The sequence below is a fragment of the Podarcis muralis genome, chromosome 3 (assembly GCF_964188315.1).
Source record: "Podarcis muralis chromosome 3, rPodMur119.hap1.1, whole genome shotgun sequence".
Classification (NCBI taxonomy): Eukaryota; Metazoa; Chordata; class Lepidosauria; order Squamata; family Lacertidae; genus Podarcis; species Podarcis muralis.
The window spans coordinates 39119452-39144069 of NC_135657.1; the positions used below are offsets into that span (position 1 = coordinate 39119452).

At 45.9% G+C, this 24618-nt stretch overlaps 1 protein-coding gene and 1 long non-coding RNA gene across 5 annotated transcripts in view; one reads left to right on the forward strand and one right to left on the reverse strand.

The window, feature by feature from the left end:
- Nucleotides 1–3338: 3338 nt before the first annotated feature.
- Nucleotides 3339–23276, reverse strand: LOC114594527 (uncharacterized). The gene is made up of 4 exons (XR_003706008.2): nt 23175–23276; nt 5335–5442; nt 4310–4405; nt 3339–3710 (listed from the first exon to the last, which is right to left on the reverse strand). It is a non-coding gene; the product is annotated as an uncharacterized LOC114594527 (long non-coding RNA).
- MRPS18A (mitochondrial ribosomal protein S18A) overlaps nt 23137–24618 on the forward strand; it is a 30379-nt gene continuing 28897 nt past the window's right edge. Inside the window, exons 1-2 of one of the 4 annotated variants that reach the window (XM_077925670.1) lie at nt 23137–23306; nt 24155–24207. In XM_077925670.1, coding sequence (XP_077781796.1) covers nt 23152–23306; nt 24155–24207 — 208 coding nt within the window. In that variant the 5' untranslated portion in view covers nt 23137–23151. Of the gene's footprint in view, nt 23437–24154; nt 24208–24618 lie in introns of those variants that run through there. The other 3 variants (XM_028724339.2, XM_028724341.2, XM_028724342.2) reach the window with 3 other exon arrangements.

Below are 24618 nucleotides of genomic sequence, written 5' to 3' on the forward strand. Positions count from 1 at the left end.
GATGATTGGGAAGCACCCAAAACACCCATGGGTATCGGATTTTGCCAAAAAGGTGTCTGGGCTACAGCTCTGCATGAGTTCCACCACCTTGCTGAAAGAGGTACATCTGATGGAGCAGTGCTCAAGTGGTACAAGAGCCTTAATTGAAGAACCCTTTGGGTTGTGAATCAGTCAGAACTCACCTGGTGCCTTTTTGGATACTGTCTGGAATGATGGAGGTAGGAATCCTCAAGTCCAGAAAAGGGGGGAGGAGAGAAGGGGCCAGTGATTCTGCCCACTGTGACTTCCTTTGCTATCATTTTGTCTGTGATATGAAGCATACCCCTTACTGATATTGGATTGGGAGCATCAATGGTGCAATGCTGACCCATGGCTAGAATCTGGAAACCATGGGTGAAGCCTTCCCAGAGACAAACTGCTGTTTGACAGTGGATGTGAGCATCAGGGAAAGATCAATGGGTCCTTAGGATGTGGGCCAAGCCCAGGGAGCTCACACCATCCTGAACTGAGTCGTTTCTTGGTGGCAAAGGCAGAAGAGGGGCTGTCTTTTTTGTTACCTGGGCGTTGAGACTGCCCATAGTTATGATTTGACTGGGGTGTGGTCCCATGTGTGAGTCACAGTCATGACCATACTAGCAGCTAACCCTATGACACTTGCCCTGGTTGTACTCCCAGCGAACCATCTTGGGAGGGTTATGAAGTAGGGCCTTTCCATTTGGGGCAACCATGCTTTTATCCAACCTGCCTGGGCTGAACAATTCAAGCCAATGCCTGTCATTAATGAGATCCCAACATTCCAGTTCCAGAACCCTCGAGGTAAAATGTATGTTTCTTATGACTACTCCAGCAGGAGGACCCGGTCCTGATCTCACAGCTCGTGGGAGCACGTGGGGCAAAATAGCCCAAGTTTCTGTGCAGCTGAGACTTTTAAGCCCACAGCTGCTCAATTCCTTGCAAAATCCCGTGAGAGTTTCCATCCTCCCATAGGATTTGGCAAGGGTGCTGCAAGAAGCAGGAAGGCTGAAATTCCACCCACCACTATCCCGGTGCTGTCAGACGATGGTGCCCCTACTCACAGGACACCTTGAGTAGTGACTTCTCACTTGTTGAATTCTATTGAATCAGTAAAAGGAGGTGATTTCAAACACCCTATTTCCTGCTAGGCTATAAATCAGCCTGCTAGAATACCAAGATCATTGCTTATCCAAGAGCAAAATGCCAAAGAGCAAAAAAATAAAAATAAAAATCATTCCCTCACTATAATTTTTTTCCCTTCTACTTGACATCAACATTTGTTGGGTGTGGATAGGCAATGGCATCAAAACAGCACACAAAAACTTGGGGAAAACAATTGCGGAGGAGAGAAATGTAGATATTTGTGGCCATGGAAACAGAATCATCTCTGAGCTTTTTCTGGGAAGGTCCTCAAACCTCACACCCTTCCAGGAGGTGAGATGCAACCAAATAATTCCCTCAGCCATGAGGCAAGCATGTAGGCACAAGGCTGGCGGGAGCTGATAGAGATTCCTGGTTAACCAGAATTTGTTTGAAGCACTGGCTGAACTCTGTGGTCTTAGTTGCTGTCTCAGTCCCTGGAAGCAATTTGTGGTGAGAAGGGAGATGGAGCCTCAAACAAAGGTAAGAAATGTTTCCACACGGCTTCTGTTTTTCTAGGAACGTGGCCACGCTGCCATCAGCTGCTTCTTTTTTAAAACCTTGATTGGTCTCCATCAATTTGAACTAGGGATTCCTGAGGATTTTGTTCAGTTCTCATTTTTAAAGTGAATGTAGTATTTCTGCAGCATCCACACAACATCATCAGCATTTAAATTCTAGCCTGTATCTCCGCCCCACATTTAATCCAGATTTACGTTTCTCAGGGGAAATCCAAGAACGTAAACAATCTCGTTGCCAATTACCCATTGGCAATATCTGAATGGCCCGTTTTCAAATTCTTTTGCTTTTAGTTTTTTAAACATTCTGTATTGATTTTTCAAACTTAAACAGAAATATTGTTACCATATAATTCTGTTTTAAGTTTGAAAAATCACACCTATTTACAATACTTAGCCACCATTTGATAGCACCCTATGTCTGGCTAAAGCAATATGGTCATTCCGCCCCCCCCCCGCCCCCCCGATTCTTCTTAGATTCTCACATACCGGTAGGATCTCTTTCATGGTGTCAGCATTTGTGCAGTGGAATTCTGCACTAACTGCAGTTTCCAGACCAAGCCTGAGGGAAGCCCCACCTAGAGTGCATTGCAGTCACTGGTGGAGGAAGGTGTCATCCCTGGGGGGGGGGGGAGTTTGACATCTCCGCACCGCCCCCCTAGGATGCTCGCCCCGCCCCCCAGGTGCCAGAGCAGCTAGCTCCGCCTCTGGTTGCAGTAATCCAGTTGAAGTTGCAGTTGAAGTTTAAGCTGAAGCTGAAGTTGAAGTTACCAATGCCTGGACTACTAGGATCAAACTATCCTAGTACAAGAACAGCCACATTTGTCATACCAGCTGAAGCTGGGAAAAAGCACCAAGGCCACCTGAGACGCAGGTGTATCCAGGATCAGACTGTATACTTTCTCCTTCAGCGGAAGCAAAACCCCATCCAAAGATTTAAATTAATCCCCCCCAAAAAATTTATGTTAGATGTTTTAATGTCTTTTTATATGTCCTGTAAGCTGCCCAGAGTGGCTGGGAAAACCCAGCCAGATGGACGGGGTAATGATAATAATAATAATAATAATTATAATTATAATGATTCTCCAATGTCACAAACACACAAACCCCTCACCCACAGAGACACTGATCCTCTCCTGATTCAGCTGTTATGGAGAAACAGAGATCCAGCTTGGCCTTAAGTTAGGCTTGCCATACATCAGGAAAATTCCTGACATGTCCTGGTGTTCGGGTGTAAAAATGGCGTCGGAGGGAATTTTGCCAAATCAGCAAAATGTCAGGGAAAACCTGGATGTATGGCAATGTGAAGGGAAGAGCAGCAGAAACAGTTCCAAAAGCTTAAAATCACTATTTTGGGGGGAGGGTTCCCCCCCCAAAAAAGCTCAAGAACTTTGCATGTTTCAGGAATTTTACTTTTTGAAATATGGCAACCCCACCTAAGTAGAAACATCACAAACAAAATGAAGATGCAAACTGAACCTTCTACTACACGGTTTGCATTTGGTAAAGTGTGCATGGAACTATAAAGCTACATATTTGCAAAACTATGGAGAGAGAGAAGTGAATATTTTCGTGCTGTGCATGTTTCTGTGTGTATGCATACCCCTTTTGTGCTGTGTGTGTATGTATATATATGCATAATTACATTGTGCATGTGTGTGTTTCTGTTTCTAATAGGCTTTTTGTTTAACCAGAGGAGAGGAAGAGGAAATCCGCATGTAATGAATCTGTTTATTTTATAGAGCTCCCCTAGAGAAGGACAGTGGAGCAAGAGTTATGCAAAGCTCTGGTGGTGGCGAGGCAGCTGCTGGGAAGGGCATATCTGGTTTTCATTTCCATTAGTAAGTGGAAGTGGCTACATAAGGCAAGACCTTGTAAATTCCCTGCTGGGAGAGTAGCCCACTTGTGTGGACCTGTCAGACTTCATCTTGGCCATTAGTTCTGAGCAAACGAGTCTTCTTGCTCTGAGTAATCGTAGCTTCATACTCCTGCATGGTTTGGACCTGTTCCTGGTCACTGCAGCTCATGCCTTTACATCTGTTCAAAGTAGTTTTAATGTTACTACATAACAAAAATAGTGCAGGAACCACCATTAAGTGATGTTGAGCTCGGTTGGGGACTGAAGCCAAAACCATTAAAAATCTTCTAATTCTGCGTTGGGCTTGATGAATGATAGTGCTGTACTATCCCTGGCAAACCACAGATATGCCTATACTAGGGCAAAGTTTGCACAAAATGCATATACTATCGAAAATAACACACAAAATGCATTGCATTATTCATTTTCACAGCTTTTTATGGACCTTGATCGTAGCTAAAAAGGAGCAGTGATTTGGTGCCCCTGGTAGTTATTTTACTAGCACTGTGCTTCATTCCCCCTCCCCCGCAAAAAAAAAAAAAATCCCCTACAAGATTACAGAAATTATTTCCCCTCAAATTAGTGGAAGAAACAAAGGCTGTCTCCTGAAACATAAAAGCCAAGAATGCATTGGCATAAAATTTGAAAATAGGACGTGGTGCTCAAAGCAGGTAGCCTTGTCCCAAATTCTGGAGGAGAATTCTGTGTCCTTTTTCTCACAAGACAAATGAGGACCTCACAGGTTCTGCTGAGCCAGCATGTTCTCAAATACACTCACATGTCAAAGCTGCTAGTCTCAAAGGAAGTTTGATGAGGGGAAATCCATACAAAGTTCTCAAATGCAAGGAGCAGATTCTGGCTGGGAACCTCTTTCCTGGTGTTTAGGAAGAAAGTATTCAACTGAAACAGGAACTTGTGTTTTAAAACATGATGAACAGCACAATCCATTGCATGTATATTCAGTAAGTACGATTAAGTTAAATGGGGCTTATTACTAGGTAAGTGTGCACAGGATTGCAGTCTAAGAGATTTCACAAGGCTCTACAGTTCCTTGAAAAGAATCCAGGAAAGTATATATTAGGTTTTTTGTATATATGTGCTAAATAGTTCAGAGTCTACAGAGGAGGGTGTTAACTTCCTTTCATGGAAACAATTTCAAGTAACACTAGAGACAAATAATAGATTTTAAACGGTCCAACAGGATATTTAATTGTATAGAATATAAATGCCAGGCTGCCTGTGCCATCCCACATCATAGGAATCTTTGCACTTTCCAATGAGCTGGAGCAAAGCATAGGCTTCTCCTATCAGAGATGAGGAGATCAACAGCCAAGTTTTTTTAAGTCTCAACGTCACTAATTTTAAAAGTTGCCACTCTGTCTGGCTCTCCCTTCCTTGATCTCCCAATAATCAACCCCATTCTGTTTTGCTTTGCTTTTTAAAAAATAATAATAATTTTAAATTTTAGTGTAAGGGTTCTGCCAAAATTTTGTAAAGGATTCCAGCACTATAAAAACTTTGAGAACCACTGCATTGGTCCGTGGGTAAACTTAGGCCATTAGTCAGCCCCTTATCTGCTGTACAGAGGTGATAATATTTTATCTAGCAGAGTTGTTGCAAAGATTATATAAATTGATGGTCCAAGTCTACAGAAACAGATCCTTACAAACTATCAATAGCAAAAAATATTGAGAACATTAAGTAGGACTTTACAAACTGTATTTCATCAATCCATATTGTAGCTTATCGTGCCATTTTACGAATGGGGAACTAAGGCTGAGAGAAAGTGAGGTTAAGTCAGACCTTTTGTCATTTGTTCCTACAGCTCCTTTGCCATGGAATACATATTTTCTGCAGCTCCTTCCCCGTCCTAGGCCTACTCTTGCCAATGCTTTTTGGTGCTAGGAATGCCTGCAGAAAAAAAATGCTTTCTGAAAGAGTTTTCCTTTCCTAAAACCATTTCATCTCTGTTGTTAATGATACGGATGCTAGAAGGGCACTCAAGAGAAAAGGCCACTGCTAAAACACCACTTTCAAACTCTCCAAGCATTTCCTTACAACCACTTCACTTCTAGCTTTTGTTTAGCATCTCAGTGACATGAGCACAAAAAACTGAGTGGCCAACAAGAGTCTAAGTCTCAGACATATGTTCTTGCCCCCATTTCACAAGCCATGCACGAACACAGACCAAGCTCATCATCATAATAAACTATGACGGCTGTGCATCTCTCCACCTACGTAAGCTTCAGCATCATGCTGATAGAGCCGCCCAGAGGTTGTTTATCTAACCTGTCCTCTTTTAAGAAAACTTTCCCAAGCTTGTTACTCTCTACTATGGCCAATTAACTTGGGGAAAAAGCAGAAGAAATAAACAGTTATCAGACTCTTGCATTTGAGGGCCCCTGCGGACGTACTTTTTATCGAGCATTCATCATGGTCTGTGCTCACGTAATCAGGGCAGTTACATGCAATCACAATTCCAACACCGTTGGCACCTGCAAAAGTTTTCGGTTGGTCATAATACTTTGTTTGCATGTCCTGCAGGAAAACTCTGTCACTTTTCATACCACTAATGTCCCAAGGGGTGGGGAGTGTTGTCCCACTTCTGCTGTGCACAAGAGTAGCCCTCCAGATGGCAATAATATGGTTACACTGGGGACTTCAGGGGATAAGCTCAGGGTCTCAGAACCTGGAGCAGACAGTCCTTTAGATGCCCTGATCCAAAATCATTTATAATCTTTAAAAGTTAATGATCAGCACTTTGAACTATGCCCAGAAATGAACCAGAAGTCACTGTGGCTCTTTTAAAACAAAAAAAAAAAATTCCTTCCAGTAGCACCTTAAAGACCAACTAAGTTAGTTCTTGGTATGAGCTTTCGTGTGCATGCACACTTCTTCAGATACACACTCTTTGTGGCTCTTTTAATGAGACTTGCAAGCTTCCAAGGTCTAGTTCATATCAGCATTCTGACTGCCACAGTATGAGCCTGCTGAAATTTCCAGACACACCTCAGAAGTAGCTGCACATAGAGCACATTGCAGTCATCCAGTCTTGATGTAACTAAGACGTGTGTAGCCCCAACCAGACTGGACCACTCCAGCAATAGACGTACCAGCCTAAGCTGGGCAAAGTCACTCTTAGGCACCACCTGAGCATCAAAGAACGAGGAGGCAGGATCCAGGAATACCTCACAAGTGCAAACCTGAGTCTTCAAGGAAGTGTTACCCCATCCAAGATGGGTTGGTTTCCTCTTTCCATATCAGCAGTCCTGTCATTTGGGCACTTTCAGACAACCTGTTTATTGAACATTCATCCTAGTTTGTTTCTGAGGTTAGGCAGCATTGCACCAAGAAAGGGTCGGTACTACTGTAAAATAGTAATAGTCTAGCAGCCCCCATTGTCTTCTCTGGGTTAAATTTCAATTTATTAACATCCATCCAGTACATTACTACTTTCAGACAATGGCTCAGAACATTTACATGAACCAGATACCCTATGCCAGAGAAAGCAGGAAGAGTGGAAATGAGAAATGAGTTAGACAGGTGTAAAATGAGTTAATTTGTGGTGGAGCAGTCCCCCGAGACTTAGAACCAGCAATAACCTTTGCTAGGGGTCTCCAAGATCTGGGTTAAAAAATGACTATCCTTCGCTAAGATAGTCAATATTTCAAACATATTCTCATGAAACATTGCTGGGAGATTAAACCCACCTGACTAAAAGGCATATGATTTCTTGAGAGGAGAAGAACAAGAGTGCTGTATTTCACAGCAGTTCCCACCTCTCACAGGCCACAGGTCTCTGAGTAATGAAAATGTCTCCATCGCTGTATCAACAAACATTCATTGGGAAATGTGTAATGCAGAGCAAAGGGTACACACATTGATTAGAAATGAAGTAAACTGGCTTGGATGACATAACTGTCAACATGAACCTTCACCTAAAATTTCTAATCCAACCAATTTGAATCTTTGTTTAAATCTCACATCCACCCATTAAGATTTTATAAAATCAAAAACATCAATATTTTTCTTCCAATTTTCTCTTTACTCAGTGCTTTATCCTTCCAGAGGTCACCCAAAAGTCACCTGCTCTGGCCAATTTAGAAGGATCAGAATAACATTGGGGAATTAATATCGGATCTTTTCCAAGCTGGCAACTATCAGTAACTGCCTGAAAACTTGAATCAAACTCTGTAAAGTGTGCAAAGGGAAGGCTTGGAGAAAACATCAGTAAAAAGATGTACAATCGGTGAAGACACCCAAAACAGTGAAGCTAAAATTGTACATTGATTTCAGAAACTGGTGAGAGATCCATTTGGCCTGTTTTTGTTATTCTACCCAGCATGTTTGCCTGAGTGGTGCCAGCTGATTTTCTTTTTTCAAAGAAACTAATAAATAAAATACTGTTGCTTCTCCCAGGCTTGAAAGGAAGGAAGGAAGAATTTTTTTTTTGTTAAATAATTTTTATTAACTGACCAATCAAATCAAATCAAATCACATAAATTCCAAATTACAAAGCCGAATTTTAAATTTTTGTTGGGGGTACCCATATTTCAAATTCCGAAGGGGATCCAATCATCTTCTTGCTGCTGCTTTAATGTCCACAAATCTGTCCAAATAATGTTCACAATTCTATCCAATCCTTTCTTGTTTTCCACATCTCTTCTTGTTATTTTCATATATTTTTCCTTTCTCTTTGTGACCTCTGATAGTCTCCACAAGCGGGTTGAAACAAATTGTAATCCTGTGTGGGGTTTTTCATTCGTCCAAGAGTCATATTCAGACGGCTACCGTATTTATTCACTTCCATAAAGAAAAACACTTTTACCGTCTACTCGTTAATCTTCACAGGTCTGTCACTCCCTTTCTCAGTCCTCTGAGGAGGTTCTGCCAGGAATCCAGTATGAAAACAAATCCATAGCTTCCTCCTCCCGGTCATCAATCTTTCGACAGAATCTGCCAACATGGCGACTCTTTTTATTGCTGCGTCATTCCAAAAGCCCTTGTTCTTTTCTCGATCTCCATAAGGCAAACTTTTGCTTAGTAATTCATTTCCACACAGTTTTTAATCATCCTGCTTAGGTCAGTTATGCGACGGTTCTTTCTTGGGGAGGGGTTATTGGTTAATCACATGGAAGAAGAAATTGATAGTTCATTAGCAAGACACGATGGCGAAAGGAGAAAAGGGAGAACGCAGATTCTATTGGGCTTGTCCATAAGCCACACACAAAGCACAAAGAATTGGATAGAAGAATAAAGCCATCCAGCTGAAGCAGTCATAAGAAGGCCTAAAGAAGATCATCATGATGGTACTCACTGAAAAGTGGGGGGACGGGGACCCAGAGAGGGTCAGATTGGTCTTCCGGGCTACAACGGTGGAAGCTGGGATAAAGGAAAGTCATACCCTGAGCAATCCTAGTCCAGGGAGGAAGCTTGTTGGAGGAACTGCAGAGCTTCCCTATGCCTCTTTTGTGAAGCATGACTGAGAGAAGGCTGATTTCTTACCCAGCTCCTTAAGGAAATGGTACTTCTTACCAGTGCTTGAATCTGCAAGCAATCCAGTCCCTATCTGTGGGGAAATGGCTTTCTGAGCTCACTTTCCCCAGGGAGGTTTCCCAAACTGCCTCCAACTTTGGTCTAAGAATTAGTTCCCAAGGTAACGTATCACCTATATTTCCTCAGGTGAAGACCTGTCCTCAGGTTTCAGGCCCATTTCCCCTCTTTTGCCCACTCACAACAAGAATTCAATATCTGTAAATACCTGTTTTTAACTGTCATTTACTGATACTTTTAATGTTGGGTTTTTGTAAACCACTTATTCTGACATTTATTACAAGCCATATATAATTGTTAAATAAGCAGATAAAAATAAGAAAATTTCCCAATGCTTAGTGGCAATCTTCATTTGAATGTCATTTTTTTTCCTCCTTCCAAATATTCTGTTTTCATAGAGGAAGGACAGTTGAGAAACCAAGTTTTGTTGGCTGAAGGGATAGTGGTGAAGAATACTGTAGTGCTGAGGGGCTGCAAATGCCGGTCGGTCGTTCTGGGCTTGCATATGAATGTAGGCATAGGGCTATGTCCTCCTGAGGAAAATGTGCTGCTACACAGTGAGAAGGAAATGAGATTTGTAGTAAGGCAAAAACTGTTGGAGGGAAGGGGGAGATGGTGGGAGGTTTCAGAGAGTTAAGGAATGTCTCGAAATAAAGGCAAGTACTAGCACAGTTGCTTTCTATTTAGGAGCAAATATCAGATATATTTAACTGCAGGATACTCTTGTTAGCTATCTGGCGTACCAAGTACACAAATAATTGCAATGCCAAAAATCATAATTGCAAATATAGCTGCCAAAAAGCAAAAGAACTGAAAACTGAACCATTCCTGCCACCGCCCCACCCCACCCAAGTGGCCAGCGCAATAGCATTAATTCTGCACCAGTAAATGAGGTAAGCACAAAAGGAATAAGCAGAGGAAAGTGCAAAATAAGGAAGGTATACCTAATATATAGTGGTACCTCGGGCTACATACACTTCAGGTTACATACGCTTCAGGTTACAGTCTCCGCTAACCCAGAAATAGTACCTCGGGTTAAGAACTTTGCTTCAGGATGAGAACTGAAATCGTGCTCTGGCGGCGCGGCGGCAGCAGGAGGCCCCATTAGCTAAAGTGGTGCTTCAGGTTAAGAACAGTTTCAGGTTAAGAACGGACCTCCGGAACAAATTAAGTACTTAACCCGAGGTACCACTGTATTCACAATCCATAAATTAATAGTTTGTGGGAAATGTGAATAAAGGAAACAACGTAACAACGGTTATTTTATTTTATATTTGTGAACTTCATGTAAAGTGTCCAATTATTTTGGTTTAAGTTGCTGTTTGTTTTAACACCTCTTTCACAATGCAAAGGAAAGGACATGTGCTAGCCCCCGAGGGAAGGAACTGTTTAATTTTGGATTTCTTTGCTTTCAAATGTTTGCTTTCTTAACCTTATTCTTTAAATCTTCACTTACTTTTCCTTTATTGAACAAACGTTGTAGTAGAATAAATCATTTTAGACTAGAATGTTGTTGCAAAATACATTTCAATTAATTTCCCCACTGGATTTGACTTGTTTACACTTAGCCTGAAGGAAATCTAATAAAATTATGACTTGGTTGTTTTACTATGAAAAATAGCCATGTCCACTGGGAAAACCAAGAAACCTTGGCGATATAAACATGTTGTTTTCAAGTCCACTTTTTCATCTTGAGGGCAGTTCCCCCTTTTCCCTATTCAGTGTGCCATCATCCTCTGTTATTCATATTTTCCCACCGTTATGCCTTTTTGTGGGCTTTAAGGCCTTATCCTAAATCAAAGTGGCAGCAAAGATTCCCATTGTATATTCTAAATGCATCATTTCCAAGAGAATGTTCTAATGGTCCATCGGGGCAAAACTACATATGCTGATTCCACCATGTGCCTTTAAATGCTGGCTGTTGCTTCACCTTTGCGAAGCAAGATCAGGAAGGAACAATTTCAAGCAAGAGGCAGGAAGCAGGAGGAGGGAACTCCCCTCTCCCAGCACTTTCCTCATCCAACTTTAGCCTCATTGCACAAGCTGCTTTTTCCCAGCAAGGGTTCAAGATCCACGCTTACAAAGGAAATATACCCGGGTGGGTGAGCCTACTCCCATTCTGATAACATAATCTGATGACAATGAAATGTCATCAAGAACTCTACCTCCAAATCAGAATTCAAGGGTAATCTCCCAGATTGCATGCTGCTGAGTTTCCCCATGACCACAGAGAAGCAATCATTTTTTATGGGCATCACCAACCAACCACCTCGCACACATGCACACACCTCCTCTGGCACACACAGAGGACTTGGGGAAGCGAGAGGAGGCCTCCCACATTGCACTGGGCTTGGAGGAGGCAGAAGCAGCCGGGATGTCTCTGTTTCTGCCTGCTCCACCCCTTAAAAGGGCACAAGACATCAGCCCCCAAGCTCCCTAGCATGCAGAGGATTCATGGAGGTCTCATATTGTGGTGGGCTGTGCAACAGATGTCAGCTCTTTCAGACGTCTTCTGAAAACTGTATAGTTTAGACAGGGCTTCACAACAGGAATTTATCGTTTACGCAAACAGTATTTCCTGATTTTTTGAATTATGTTTTAATGGATGCCTTTTTTTATTATATTTTGTGTGATGTGTCCTGCCTTTATATGCTGTTATCAAAGTGTGGATTATAAATATTCCAGTAAGTAAAGAGACAGGTGGAAACACCTCCAAAGCTCAGCAGGAATTGAGAGATCCCCACCTATCCCCCAAGTTCACGCCAGAGAACTCAAAAGGGAGCTATTCTGCCTGTCCTAAAGGTGTGCATGAGACCTGCAAATTCTCTGCAATTTGCAAAATCGTGAAGGAAGTGGGGATCTGCGTGCTGCTCAGTATTCTTGTCAGGGCAGGTGCAGTTGATAGAAGCAGTTGCCACTGGCAATCAGATTTGTCAAAGCAGGGAATAGAGTTTGTGCCAGAAAGTTGGTTTAGGATTATAGCCTATTTCTTCCAGTTTCATTTTGTGAGAGGCTGTAGATCTAACTATAATGTGGGTGGTTTTTTTGCCCCAAGGTATCTCCCAGTGCCACAAAGAATTAATAGTTATGACTTCAAAAATGTAGACTATAATAATCCAGCAGCCAACTTGCTGCTGAAATTTCCTGAAGTTTCTTAAATCTGGGAGGACTGTTTAATAAAAATAGCACTGAGTCTGACCTGTAGTGCCCCCTCTGGAAAGGAGAAGAAAATGTCCTGTGGGGAGCAAACCTGAATAGGGCATTACTGTGTGGGAACTGGATGACCTAATAGGTTTTTCCATCTCCTTTCTCTAGTTCTTTAATTGGGAATTGTCTAAAACGCTACCAGCCCACCAATGAAATAGATCTGCAGTTTGGATGGAGGTACCCTGCAAGGCAGACACATGCCATTCATTAGCATTGGCAGGCCACGGACAGGGAGGGGAATGGGAGCCTGAACATTTCCTCTGTGACTGGAAGCAGGCAGGCATAACATGAAGTGACGAACAAGGAAAAGAGTAAGTCAGATGGAGAGAAAGCCCCTTTTCTTGAATATTCAAATCACAGTAATAATGGCTCCACTTTCCTTCTTCCAAAACAGGAGCCTGCCTACTCTATAAAGGGGCAGGGGGCGTATTGCAAGCAAGTGCTGCCTGTTTCCTTCAAGACACAGCCCCTATTTCCAAAGTTTCAGTTTAAGTTTGGCTTATAAAGCTAAAAATTGACCATCGTATATCAAGTGTCACATGAACCATGGTCAACGCTCACGTTGAAATATCGTATTCTGCAATGGTCCAAGGGCCTCACTGTCCTTCTTACATTTGAAACCATTCTTTTGTGTGGATGTATCAAATGTTATTCTATTTTTAATGAGAGGGTGTCTTCCCTTTTTCTCTCTCCATCTCTCATATTCTCTTTTACTTTAAATTTGTTATTTAAAAATCAATCATAAAAATTCCCTTATGTCAAACTTTGCATGTCCAAAGTGTAAAAGTGAGTGTAGTCATTTTTGAAATACACTTTTTGGGGGGCGGTTACAAAAACTCTTTGGCAGCACATAATCGCAGCAGCGAACCCACAAGAGCGGTCAGCAAAAAGAGAGCAAAAAATCAAAGCAAATGAGGCACAAGAGGCCTTGGTGGATACAAAAACTATTTTGGCATCACAGTGGGGGAGCTACTATGGGAGCAATCAAGAAAAAATGTACTTTTTAAAAAAAAATTTAAAAATTGGGGTGCTCTTGAGGGTCTACAAAAAAACTTTTGACATCATAGCATCACATCAAGGGAAACAAAGGATTTGCTAAAAATAATTTTTAAAAAATTAATTATTTTGAGAAATTACACATTTTGGACAGGTCCTGGGGAAGCACCACAAAACCTATGAGGGGGTCATATGCAGCCCATGGAACATGGGTTGGCTACGCCTTCTGTAGAGAGATGAACACTCTTTTCTTGCAACACACAAGTAATTTCTAGCATTATTTTTCTCCCCTTTCTCCTTCAACGAAAAACTTTCAGACTAAATCTTATTATCTTTCCAAATACAGAAGAGCAGGGAAGAATCAAAGCTATGGTTGGCCTGCAAAAAATATTAAGGCTTTCTGTCCAAGCTGGCACACAGTTTGTAGCCTTGGGATTGAATTAGCTACACTTAACAATCACGACAGAAAATGCTGTCTGATCAGATAAGGAAAGAAAACATGAGAAACAAATGTTCAGGCTGTTCTTTGATTCCAATTTGCTTTGAGAACAGTTAATTTGCATTAAATCAGGTGGCATTACATAAGGTATGGATCTAGATTAATTAATGCATCTTTAGGAGGGAAATGTTATTTATGTATAAAAGAAAAGAAATTACATTTTTGCATAGACTAGCCTGACAGGTCGCCACTTGCCTGGTCACCTCTGGAAAGTATGAATTGCCACTAGATGCCATTAAATCAAGAAGATTGGTGCTACTTTTTGGATTAGATCACAGGCCAATTTAGTTCATTGTCCTTTCTCCAAAGTGCCCAGCAAAAAATACTTCAGAGGAAACATTACATTGCTCGAGTATTTGTAATATATGGACCTACCTTTGGTCCAAAGTCCTTCAAGCTGGCTCACTAACAAGAGTTTAAACAATCTAGATTATTTCATTTCAGTGGATTGGTCATACTTAATGACAGAATAACTGCAGCTAAATAAAAACATTTAGCAACGTAGGTAATTTAGATAGTAGGTGATTGTGAGGAGCTGGAAGGAAAGGAATGCACTGACATTTTGGTTGTGGACAGAAAGCTGAAAACTGTCCAACAGTCAGATGGCATTTTCTGGTGTGTACATTTATCCCACATTTCCGTTTCATAAACTGGTTTCTGTATTGTTTTAAAAACCTGTTTAACTGGGGCAAAGGGAACATGCGTTCAAATGGAGCATGAAGCCTTTTCTCAAACAGGCTTTTAGCTATGTCAAAAACTGCGTTTTGTCTTCCTGTCTCTGCCAGTCCACTGAGATTAAGATGCATTTGCCTTCGGTTCAAATATTTAATTTCATGATTTTTTGAGATGAAGGCTAGACCCTGAAGAATAGCCATTTTAATACTTCACACAGATAACATTTTTTAAGTACAGCGGTACCTTGGGTTACAAACACTTCAGGTTACAAACTCCACTAACCCGGAAGTAGTACCTCGGGTTGAGAACTTTGCCCCAGGATGAGAACAGAAATCGTGCGCCAACAGCGCGCCGGCAGCAGTAAGCCCCATTAGCAAAAGTGCGCCTCAGGTTAAGAACGGTTTCGGGTTAAGAACGGACCTCTGGAACGAATTGAGTCTGTAACCCGAGGTACCACTGTAATACAAAAGAGAAAACAGAAGCAATGATCTATTAGGACCCAGATGCACTTCTAGTAGATGCATGGGGCAGTGTGTGTGTGTGTGTGTGTGTGTGTGTGTGTGTGTCCAGTGCTGATCTGCTTGTCTCCTATGAGCTGATGCTCCTCCTGTTGGAAAAGGTGGAGAGGTCCACTTTTCAGGACTAGTGTCATACAGCTGAGGTAGGGGTTGGGGGAAAAGAAGGAAGTCACAGCATGGCATGGATGGGCTAAGTAGGGTGGATCCTGCAGCTGTGCTGAGGTCAGGTGCTCTTCACAGCCTCCTGTCTTCCACCCACAGCTGCCATGACAGCTACAGCTGCATGCCTCACCAACTCCGCAGCAGGAAGGGGTCAAACTTGTCTGCACCGTCCAGAGCAATCTCACTGCAGTTGGTGAGCAGCAGCAGCAAACCTGCTTCACTGCAGGCCCCTTTCTCAACAAGGATGGCAGCAGTGGAAGATGCCACTACTGCCACTGCAGCAGCCACAGCAGTGGCAGTTCCCTGTGCTACAGAGTAGCAACATCTACACTTCGGAACTTCCTGCCTATTGACATCAGGTCAGCACCTTCTCTGTATTCCTTTTGGCGCCTGCTTGGAACATTTTTGTTTAGGCAAGGTGGTGCTGTGGTCTAAACCACTGAGCCTCTTGGGCTTGCCGATCAGAAGGTCGGCGGTTTGAATCCCCGCGACAGGGTGAGCTCCCGTTGCTCGGTCCCTGCTCCTGCCAACCTAGCAGTTCGAAAGCATGCCAAAAGTGCAAGTAGATATATAGGTACTGCTCCGGTGGGAAGGTAAACGGCGTCTCCGTGCACTGCTCTGGTTTCGCCAGAAGCGGCTTAGTCATGCTGGCCACATGACCCGGAAAAACTGTCTGCAGACAAACACCAGCTCCCTCGGCCTTTAAAAGCAAGATGAACTCCACAACCCCAGAGTCGTCTGCGACTGGACTTAACTGTCAGGGGTCCTTTACCTTTACCTTTTATAGATACATGTATTAATCTCTTTTTAGTTTACTGCTGATTTTGTTTTAAAATGTTCTTCATTATTTGTTTTTAACTGTTTTCCTGACAATTTAATATTTCTTGTAAACTGCTTGGAGGTTTTGTTACAATCAAGTGGTGTATACATTTTGCTAAATAAACATGTATGTTCCAAGTAACAGCCTGTAAAAGGTTAGTGGTTGACAGTTCAATGAACTGTGTATTTGTATATGAATTTATGACAGTTCAGGGAACTCTGTATGAGTTCAATGGGACTTACTTCCTGCACTTAAGAGAAATTACACCGCAGCCTAAAAGGGTAAATGCCACAAGGTTGTTGCGGTAACGTCCGTGCAACATGAAACAAGTTCACTTGAGATACTTCATTCACAAATAGCAATGCAAATAACTTTGCACTCGTATTTTTCTACAAGGTTAGCTATTTCAGAGTGTCATTTCTTATGTGATTCATTAATTTATGAATCACTTCCCATAAAACCCCTGGATGATTTACAATAAAATCATCTGCAATAAAAACATTTTTAAAAATACAATAAAGAAAAAGGCTGGGATAAAAATCTTCTTTAAAGTCTTGTTGGAAGAGGAAGGTCTTCAGTGAGCACCAAAAAGATAAAAGAGACAGCATCTGTCTGATGTGCAGCAAGAGGGAGTCCCAAAGGGCAGGTGCCACCACACTGAAGGCCTGATTTGTACATCATTGAGCTCTTGTTGTGGCAATACCTATAAGAAGCTACAGCTCGTTGGATATACAATGGCTGAAACAATATTTTAGGTATTCTGTTCCCAGATTGCCCAGGGCTTTGCACACCACTACCAATCCCCTGAAAGCAGCTAAGTAGCTAACCAGCACCACTCAAATTCTTTTAGCAGAGCCTGGCATTATACCCCAGTAAAACTAGTGATTAAGCAAAGGGAAGGCGCCTCATCCTCCCTATACTTCAGGGTACTGAAAAAGATTTGTACAATATTATTATTAATTACCCACTCTTCATCCTACAGTGCCAGGATGGGTTGTTGTTGTTGATGATGATGGGTTGTTGTTGTTGATGATGATGATGATGATGGGTTGTTGTTGTTGTTGCTGCTGCTGCTGCTGTTATTTTACCTACTCTTCATCCTATAGTGCCAGGATGGGTTAGTAGTAGTAGTAGTAGTAATTGCCCACTCTTCATCCTACAGTGCCAGGATGGGTTGCTGTTGTTGTTTGTTATGTAGTGTAGTTTCACCCTGGGCCAACAGGGGGATACTGTATATAGTTTTCACTCAGGTCTGTAGATAGTTTTCACTCAGGTCCGCGGCAGTTATTTTAGGCGGGAACTCTGGGCTGTTGTGGTTACAATGTGACAGCCGGCTGCCTATAAATACAGGCCGGCTGAGCTGTTCACTGTCAGTTCTATTCCAGCTTACCATAATGAAGAGCTACTTGAAGAGATCGCTGTGCCGGCTGCTATGTCAACTCACGACTTAACACTGGCGACGAGGATGGGATGGATGGACATCAGAGCACAGCCAGATGCGGCCAGCCTCTGAACTGAGCTGAATCACTGAGCTGAATCACAGAGCGAAATCACTGAGCGAAATCACTGGGCAGAACCAGTTCAGAGCTGACTGTTCTGGCTAGAGCACTGTGTTCCATCCATCGCCCTTCACGCCGGCATCGGAATCATGGCTTCACTTGTGCCTCTACCGCCGTTTGCGCCAGCCTCTGAATCATGGGACTCCTACCTCGCTCGGTTCGACTGCTACCTCCAAGCCAACGAACTGACAGCAGTATCACAGGATCGGAAGCGGGGCCTATTCCTCAGCCTCTGTGGGCCTGAGGTGTTTGAGACGGCCCGAGCGTTGGTTGCGCCTGAAGCAGTCCAGGCATCACCATGGGACACGATCCAAGAGAAGCTCCGCAACCACTACGCACCAAAGCCGTCCAAGATTGCTGCCCGCCATGCGTTCTACCACAGGAACCAGGCAGAGGGGGAGTCAATCAACAACTACACCACCGCCCTGCGACAGGCTGCAATGCACTGTGAGTTCCGAGACTTAGACGATGCCCTGATGGATCGAATCGTCTGCGGGGTCCGGGACATCCATCTGCAACGGCGTCTCCTAGCCAAGCCAGACCTCACGCTACAGAAAGCCATTGAGGAGGCTGTGGCCTCAGAAGCTGCTGAACGCTCCGCTCAGGAGATCCGCAAGTCCAGCAGCCTGCGTCTTGCTAGGGAGCCCGTTCCGGTGCATCATGAAGAGGCCAGCAGTGAGGAGGCATCCTCCAGTGAAGACGATGATGTGCACCAGACAAAGCGGGAGCGCAGGAAGTTCCAACAGAAGTCCAAGGGCCAACCGGAATGTGCTGGCTGCGGAGGCAACCATTCCCGTGCCAAGTGTCGATTCAGAGACGCCATCTGTAGGAGGTGTTCCAGAAGGGGCCACATCGCTAAGGTCTGCCGATCGGCTCCGTCTGACACCCCCCCTTCATCGACTCGCAAGTCCAAGTCTTCACTCCAGTCTGCCAAGGAAAGTTGTTTCGCTCTCACCAACTGCCGCTGCCCGTCTGGAACCACGATTGGCCAAACCGACTCGCCTACGAGACGCAAGCTGAACGTCACGGTGCTCATTGAAGGAGCTCCATGTGACATGGAGATCGACACCGGGTCTGCCCTGTCCATCGTGTCATGGAGCACCATCAAAAGACTGGTACCCAGAGTGTCCAAAAGGCAACTCGACTCTCACCGCGTACACCTGAGAGACTACCAGGGAAACGACGTTCCCGTGGTAGGCGTTGGCCGGTTCCGGATCGCCTTCAAGGATTTTTCGGGCCTGCTCCGGTTGGTGGTGGTCGAAGGTCAGCGGCCAAGCCTCCTAGGGCTAGACTGGTTTGATGCCCTCGGCCTGGAAGTCACCGGCATCAACTGCATCTCTAACGCAGAGACTGAGGGTCTGGTCAAAGACTTTGCCGAGGTTTTTGACGGCACCTTGGGCCAATATACAGGTACGCCCATCTCCTTTAGCCTGGATCCACAAGTCGCCCCCATCAAGCTAAAGCCACGCCGGGTTCCCTTTGCTCTCAAGGCTAAGGTGGACGAACAACTGGACAAACTGATCGCCCAAGGAGTTTTGGAGCCGGTTGACCACGCAAAGTGGGAAACCCCCATCGTCACGCCTGTCAAGCCAGATGGGTCGGTGAGAATCTGCGCTGACTACAAGTGCACGATCAACAAGGCACTTCAGCAGCACGCTTATCCGGTTCCTGTTGTCCAACACCTGCTGCATTCCCTGGGTGAGGGTAAGGTCTTCGCTAAGCTGGACCTTGCCCAAGCCTATCAACAACTGCCAGTCGATGATGCCACTGCTGAAGCTCAGACGATCGTCACCCACCGGGGGGCATTCCGTTGCCGCCGGTTGCAGTTCGGGGTGAGTGTGGCTCCTGGCATCTTCCAAGGCCTTATGGAGCGTCTCCTGCAAGGGCTTCCGGGCGTGGTACCATATTTTGATGACGTCTTGGTGTCTGCAGACTCACACCAGCAGCTGTTCGAGCGCCTCCGTGCCGTGCTGACCAGGTTCCAGGAGGCCGGGCTCAAGGTAAAAAGGGAGAAGTGCCAGATCGCCGTTCCACAGGTAGAGTTCCTGGGCTATCTTATCGATGCCTCCGGTCTTCATCCAACCACATCCAAGATCCGCGCTATCCAGCAGGCCCCCACTCCAAAGAACAAAACGGAGTTGCAGGCGTTCCTGGGGCTGCTGAACTTTTATAACATGTTCCTGCCCCACAAAGCCACAGTGGCTGAGCCTCTTCACCGACTCCTTAGCACTAAGACGCCTTGGGCCTGGGGTCATCGGGAGACGGCGGCCTTCAACGCGGTCAAGGCTCTCCTTTCTTCGGACAGTGTGCTGGTACAGTACAGTGAATCCAGGCCGCTGGTCCTTGCCTGCGACGCCTCACCTTTTGGCATCGGGGCTGTCCTTAGTCACCGTTTTCCAGATGGAAGAGAAGCACCGCTCGCCTACTTTTCCAGGACACTATCTCCGACGGAACGGAATTACAGCCAGCTCGACAAGGAGGCATTGGCACTTGTGGCTGGAGTGAAGAGGTTTCATGAATACCTCTATGGCAGGACTTTTGACCTCATCACTGACCACAAGCCACTCCTGGGCCTCCTCGCCGGTGATCGTCCAACTCCACCGGTCCTCTCACCACGCATGCTGCGATGGACTGTTTTCCTGGCTGCCTACCACTACCGGCTCATCCACCGCCCGGGGAAATCGATGGGCCATGCCGACGCCCTCAGCCGTTGCCCTCTTCCAGCATTTGTGGAAGACCCGGCTCCAGCTTCATCGCTCCTTCTGATTGAGGATCTTCCGGCAGCGCCTGTGTCGGCTGCCACTGTGGCCTCCGCATCTGCCCAGGATCACACCATCAGCCGGGTGCTCAACTGGGTGTGGAGGGGGTGGCCACAAGGGCCCTTTGCATCGGAGTTCCAGCCCTTCGCAACCAGACAACATGAACTCTCAGCTCATCGCGGCTGTCTGCTGTGGGGAGACCGCGTCGTGATTCCCCAGGGACTCCGTCAGCGCGTCCTGGAGGCTCTGCACGTTGGCCACCCGGGAATTGTCAAAATGAAGGCGTTGGCTCGGTGTTACGTCTGGTGGCCTAATATGGACGATGCCATCACTGCCTGGGTGTCCGCCTGTCAAGCGTGCCAGGAGTCGAGGCCTGCACCACCGGCAGCTAAGGGATACACGTGGGAGACGCCAAAGACACCCTGGTCGAGGGTGCACATCGATCTGGCTGGCCCCTTTCACGGCCGGACCTTTATGGTAGTGGTGGACGCCTATTCCAAATGGCTGGAGGTCGCCCTGATGCCCTCCACCACTACCGAAGCTGTCATCCGGGTGCTGCGAGGCCTGTTTGCAACGCATGGGTGTCCTGATGTCCTTGTCTCTGACAACGGACCGCAGTTCACATCAGGCACGTTTGAGCGGTATCTTTTGGGACTGGGCATCCGCCATGCCCTAACGGCACCCTTTCATCCATCCAGCAACGGGCAAGCGGAAAGAATGGTGCGCTCGACAAAAGAGGCACTGGCGCGCCTGGACCGGGGAGACTGGCATGAGCGGGTCGCCGAATACTTGTTCGCGCAACACATCACCCCTCATGCGGCCACAGGGAGGAGTCCTGCGGAACTGCTTATGGGCCGCCGCCTCAGGTCACCGCTCGACCGGCTACACCCAGACTTTGCCGTGGCTGAACCCCCAGGCTGTGCCAACGCACCACGGTCATTTGTCCCAGGAAACCAGGTCTTTGCCCGGAACTATGTGGGGGACATCCCTTGGGTGCCAGCCACAGTAGTGGGAGTCACTGGACCTCGCTCGTACCAGGTGGCACTCGAAGACGGGCGCTTGTGGCGACGGCACATAGACCAACTTAGGCGCAGGGTTGGGGACTTGGACACTACCGAGGTGCCCCCAACTGCGCTTGCGGCTCCAGAAGAGACACGTACAGATGGCGAGGCCCCACCTACACCTCCCTCGCAAACTGCCAGCGTGGAGCCGAACCAAGCCGTCTCAGAACAGACTCAGACCACTCCACTTGCGGAGGCTCCACTCACAGCAGCGGATCCAGGGGAGTTGGTTCCAACGCCACCTAGGGTCGCACCACAGCCTCAGCGAGAACTGTGTGGCCCTCCGGACTTGGCTACCAGTCCCCGGCGGTCTGGCAGAGTTTCCAAGCGCCCAACTCATTTAAAGGACTATGTTGTTGGACAGGTATCACTGTTGGTCTAAGTATGGGAAATGTAACCGATATGCTTTTGTGCCTAATTGAACCATTACGCGTAGTGCTGTATATAAGGAAACCATTACGATTGTAACTAACGCCTTATCTCGGTGGGGAGGGGTGTTATGTAGTGTAGTTTCACCCTGGGCCAACAGGGGGATACTGTATATAGTTTTCACTCAGGTCTGTAGATAGTTTTCACTCAGGTCCGCGGCAGTTATTTTAGGCGGGAACTCTGGGCTGTTGTGGTTACAATGTGACAGCCGGCTGCCTATAAATACAGGCCGGCTGAGCTGTTCACTGTCAGTTCTATTCCAGCTTACCATAATAAAGAGCTACTTGAAGAGATCGATGTGCCGGCTGCTATGTCAACTCACGACTTAACATTGTTGTTTACCCACTCTTCATTCTAAAGTGCCAGAGTGGGTTATGATGATGATGATGATTAATTACCCACTCTTCATCCTACAGTGCCAGGGCAGATTAAAGCATTGTTGTTGTTTAGTTGTTTAGTCATGTCCGACTCTTCGTGACCCTATGTACCAGAGCACGCCAGGCACTCCTGTCTTCCACTGCCTCCCACAGTTTGGTCAAACTCATGCTGGTAGCTTCAAGAACACTGTCCAACCATCTCGTCCTCTGCTGTCCCCTTCTCCTTGTGCCCTCCATCTTTCCCAACATCAGGGTCTTTTCCAGGGAGTCTTCTCTTCTCATGAGGTGGCCAAAGTACTGGAGCCTCAGCTTCACAATCTGTCCTTCCAGTGAGCACTCAGGGCTGATTTCCTTAAGAATGGATAGGTTTGATCTTCTTGCAGTCCATGGGACTCTTGAGTCTCCTCCAGCACCATAATTCAAAAGCATCAATTCTTCGGCAATCAGCCTTCTTTATGGTCCAGCTCTCAAAGGGGCTTGAATAACTCAGAGAAGCTATGAGCTATGCCTTGCAGGGCCACCCAAGACGGACAGGTCATAGTGGAGAGTTTTGACCAACCGTGATCCTCCTGGAGGAGGAACCGGCAAGCCACTCCAGTATCCCTGCCGAGAAAACTCCATGGACAAAGACAACAGGCATATTAAAGCATTAGAACCCAGTATTAAAAACAGCTTATATAGCTCAGTGTATAAAATGACCTTTTTAAAAATAATCGAAAGAAAAATGTGCTTTGGTAACCTAAATTTCAGCTGACAATGTTGGGATTTTTCATTTATTACTAAAAGGAAAAAGGAAAAACGAAGTTTCAAATCTGTCATAACAACCAATAACTAGCGTGTACCAGACGTGGCCCAAGCACATCCCATCCTCGCGCCCCGCCCCCGTCCGGCCCCCCAATCCGAGTTTTGGATACCAAAATGGCGGCACTTCATCGCCTTTTGCTTTTTCCCGCCACAAGAGGCGGGGCGGGCGAAGAAGTAAGCGGCCTCCTCCTCCCCCCCCCCATGCGCGCGCCAGCCAATGAGACCTGGAAGCGGAAGCCGTCGGAGGGCTGCCAAGATGGCTGCGTCCATGTCGCTGCTCTCCGGCTGCAGGCGGCTGGTGTCTGGCTTCTTGTGGGGAGGCTGGGCTCGCGCCCCGTCTCGCGGATTGAGGCAGGGTGAGTGCCAACGGCTCCTGCTCGCTCTCCTCCGGCTGCAGCGGGGAGGGGAGCCGAGGGGCTGAGGTAGGGAGACGGCGAGAGAGGCGCCTTCCCGTCAGCTGGATGGCCGGAGCCGGCTCGTTTTCCGGTAACCGCCGAGGAGGGGAAGAGTGAACAACTTGCGCCGCGGTGTCCCGTCGTCCCCCCCCCCCCCATCCCTCTCGCTCAGGTCGGGGCTACGAGGCCGGCTGGGAGTATAATAACACGACAATAATAAAGGACAGTTACTTGGTTAGTCATCCTTTCGGAGGAGGTGGCCAAGGTCCCTTGCCAGGTAGCAGGCGCTAAGGCTTGAAGGGGCAGCTTCTTCGGGCAAGCCTCCTTTGAACGTGGAAGGGGCAGAGTGAGGATCTACCTGTACCGTGCCGCTCTGTGCATGTTTGCTTGGAAGTAAGCCCCCCCCCCCGTTTAAGTTCATACAATTGTAGAGTTGGAGGAGGGACCACAAGGGTCATCTAGTCCAGCCCCCTGCAATGCATGAATCTTGCGCAACCTGGGGCTCGAACCCACAACCCTGAGATTAGGTTTCTCATGATCTGGGTCTTACTCCCAGGTGGGTGCATTGGATGGCAGCTTTAGTCAAGCATCCTGTTTTTAGTTTATCAACTCTGAATCCTTTCAGAGTCCCCAAATTCTAGTTTGCTGTTCAGAATTATTGTGTCCTGCACCCCTCATCTTTATCACAAGCAGCAGTGACTCCAGGTAGATCATTTGTTAGTCTAGTGTTCCCCTTTTTGTATCATTTTCTGCTCTTTGCTTTGGGGGGTTGGAAACACCATTATTCATCACTTCAGGTTTCATTTCAGGCTTATTCACCAGTTATGCCAAATACAGGTACAAACTGTCCACACATCTACAGGTATTTGTGTGAAAAAATGTACACTTGTTGATTTCTATAGTTCAACTATTGTGTATGCAAGACTGTATGCTTCTTGTATACAGATTGCACATTTGTTGATTGTAGTGTGTATAGTATAATCCTCTCTGCCTAGGATGAGACAGAGGCAAGGGAGTCCCATTCTCCGCTGCTATGGGGCAGTTGCTGATGGTGCAATCAGAACTCTGTCTCTAGTTGGGGCAACAGCTAAACAGAAGCAAAATAACCCTTCTCCAGCACATGGTATCTCTCAGGAACTTGTTGGTCGCAGCAGGAACTATTACTATGTTGCACTGAGCAACACTGAATTCTTGTGTTCAAGAGTGCCAAGAGTCCTGTAAAAGAATAAAAGGCATATGAGAATTCTGTCATGTCTGTTAATGCTGGTTACCT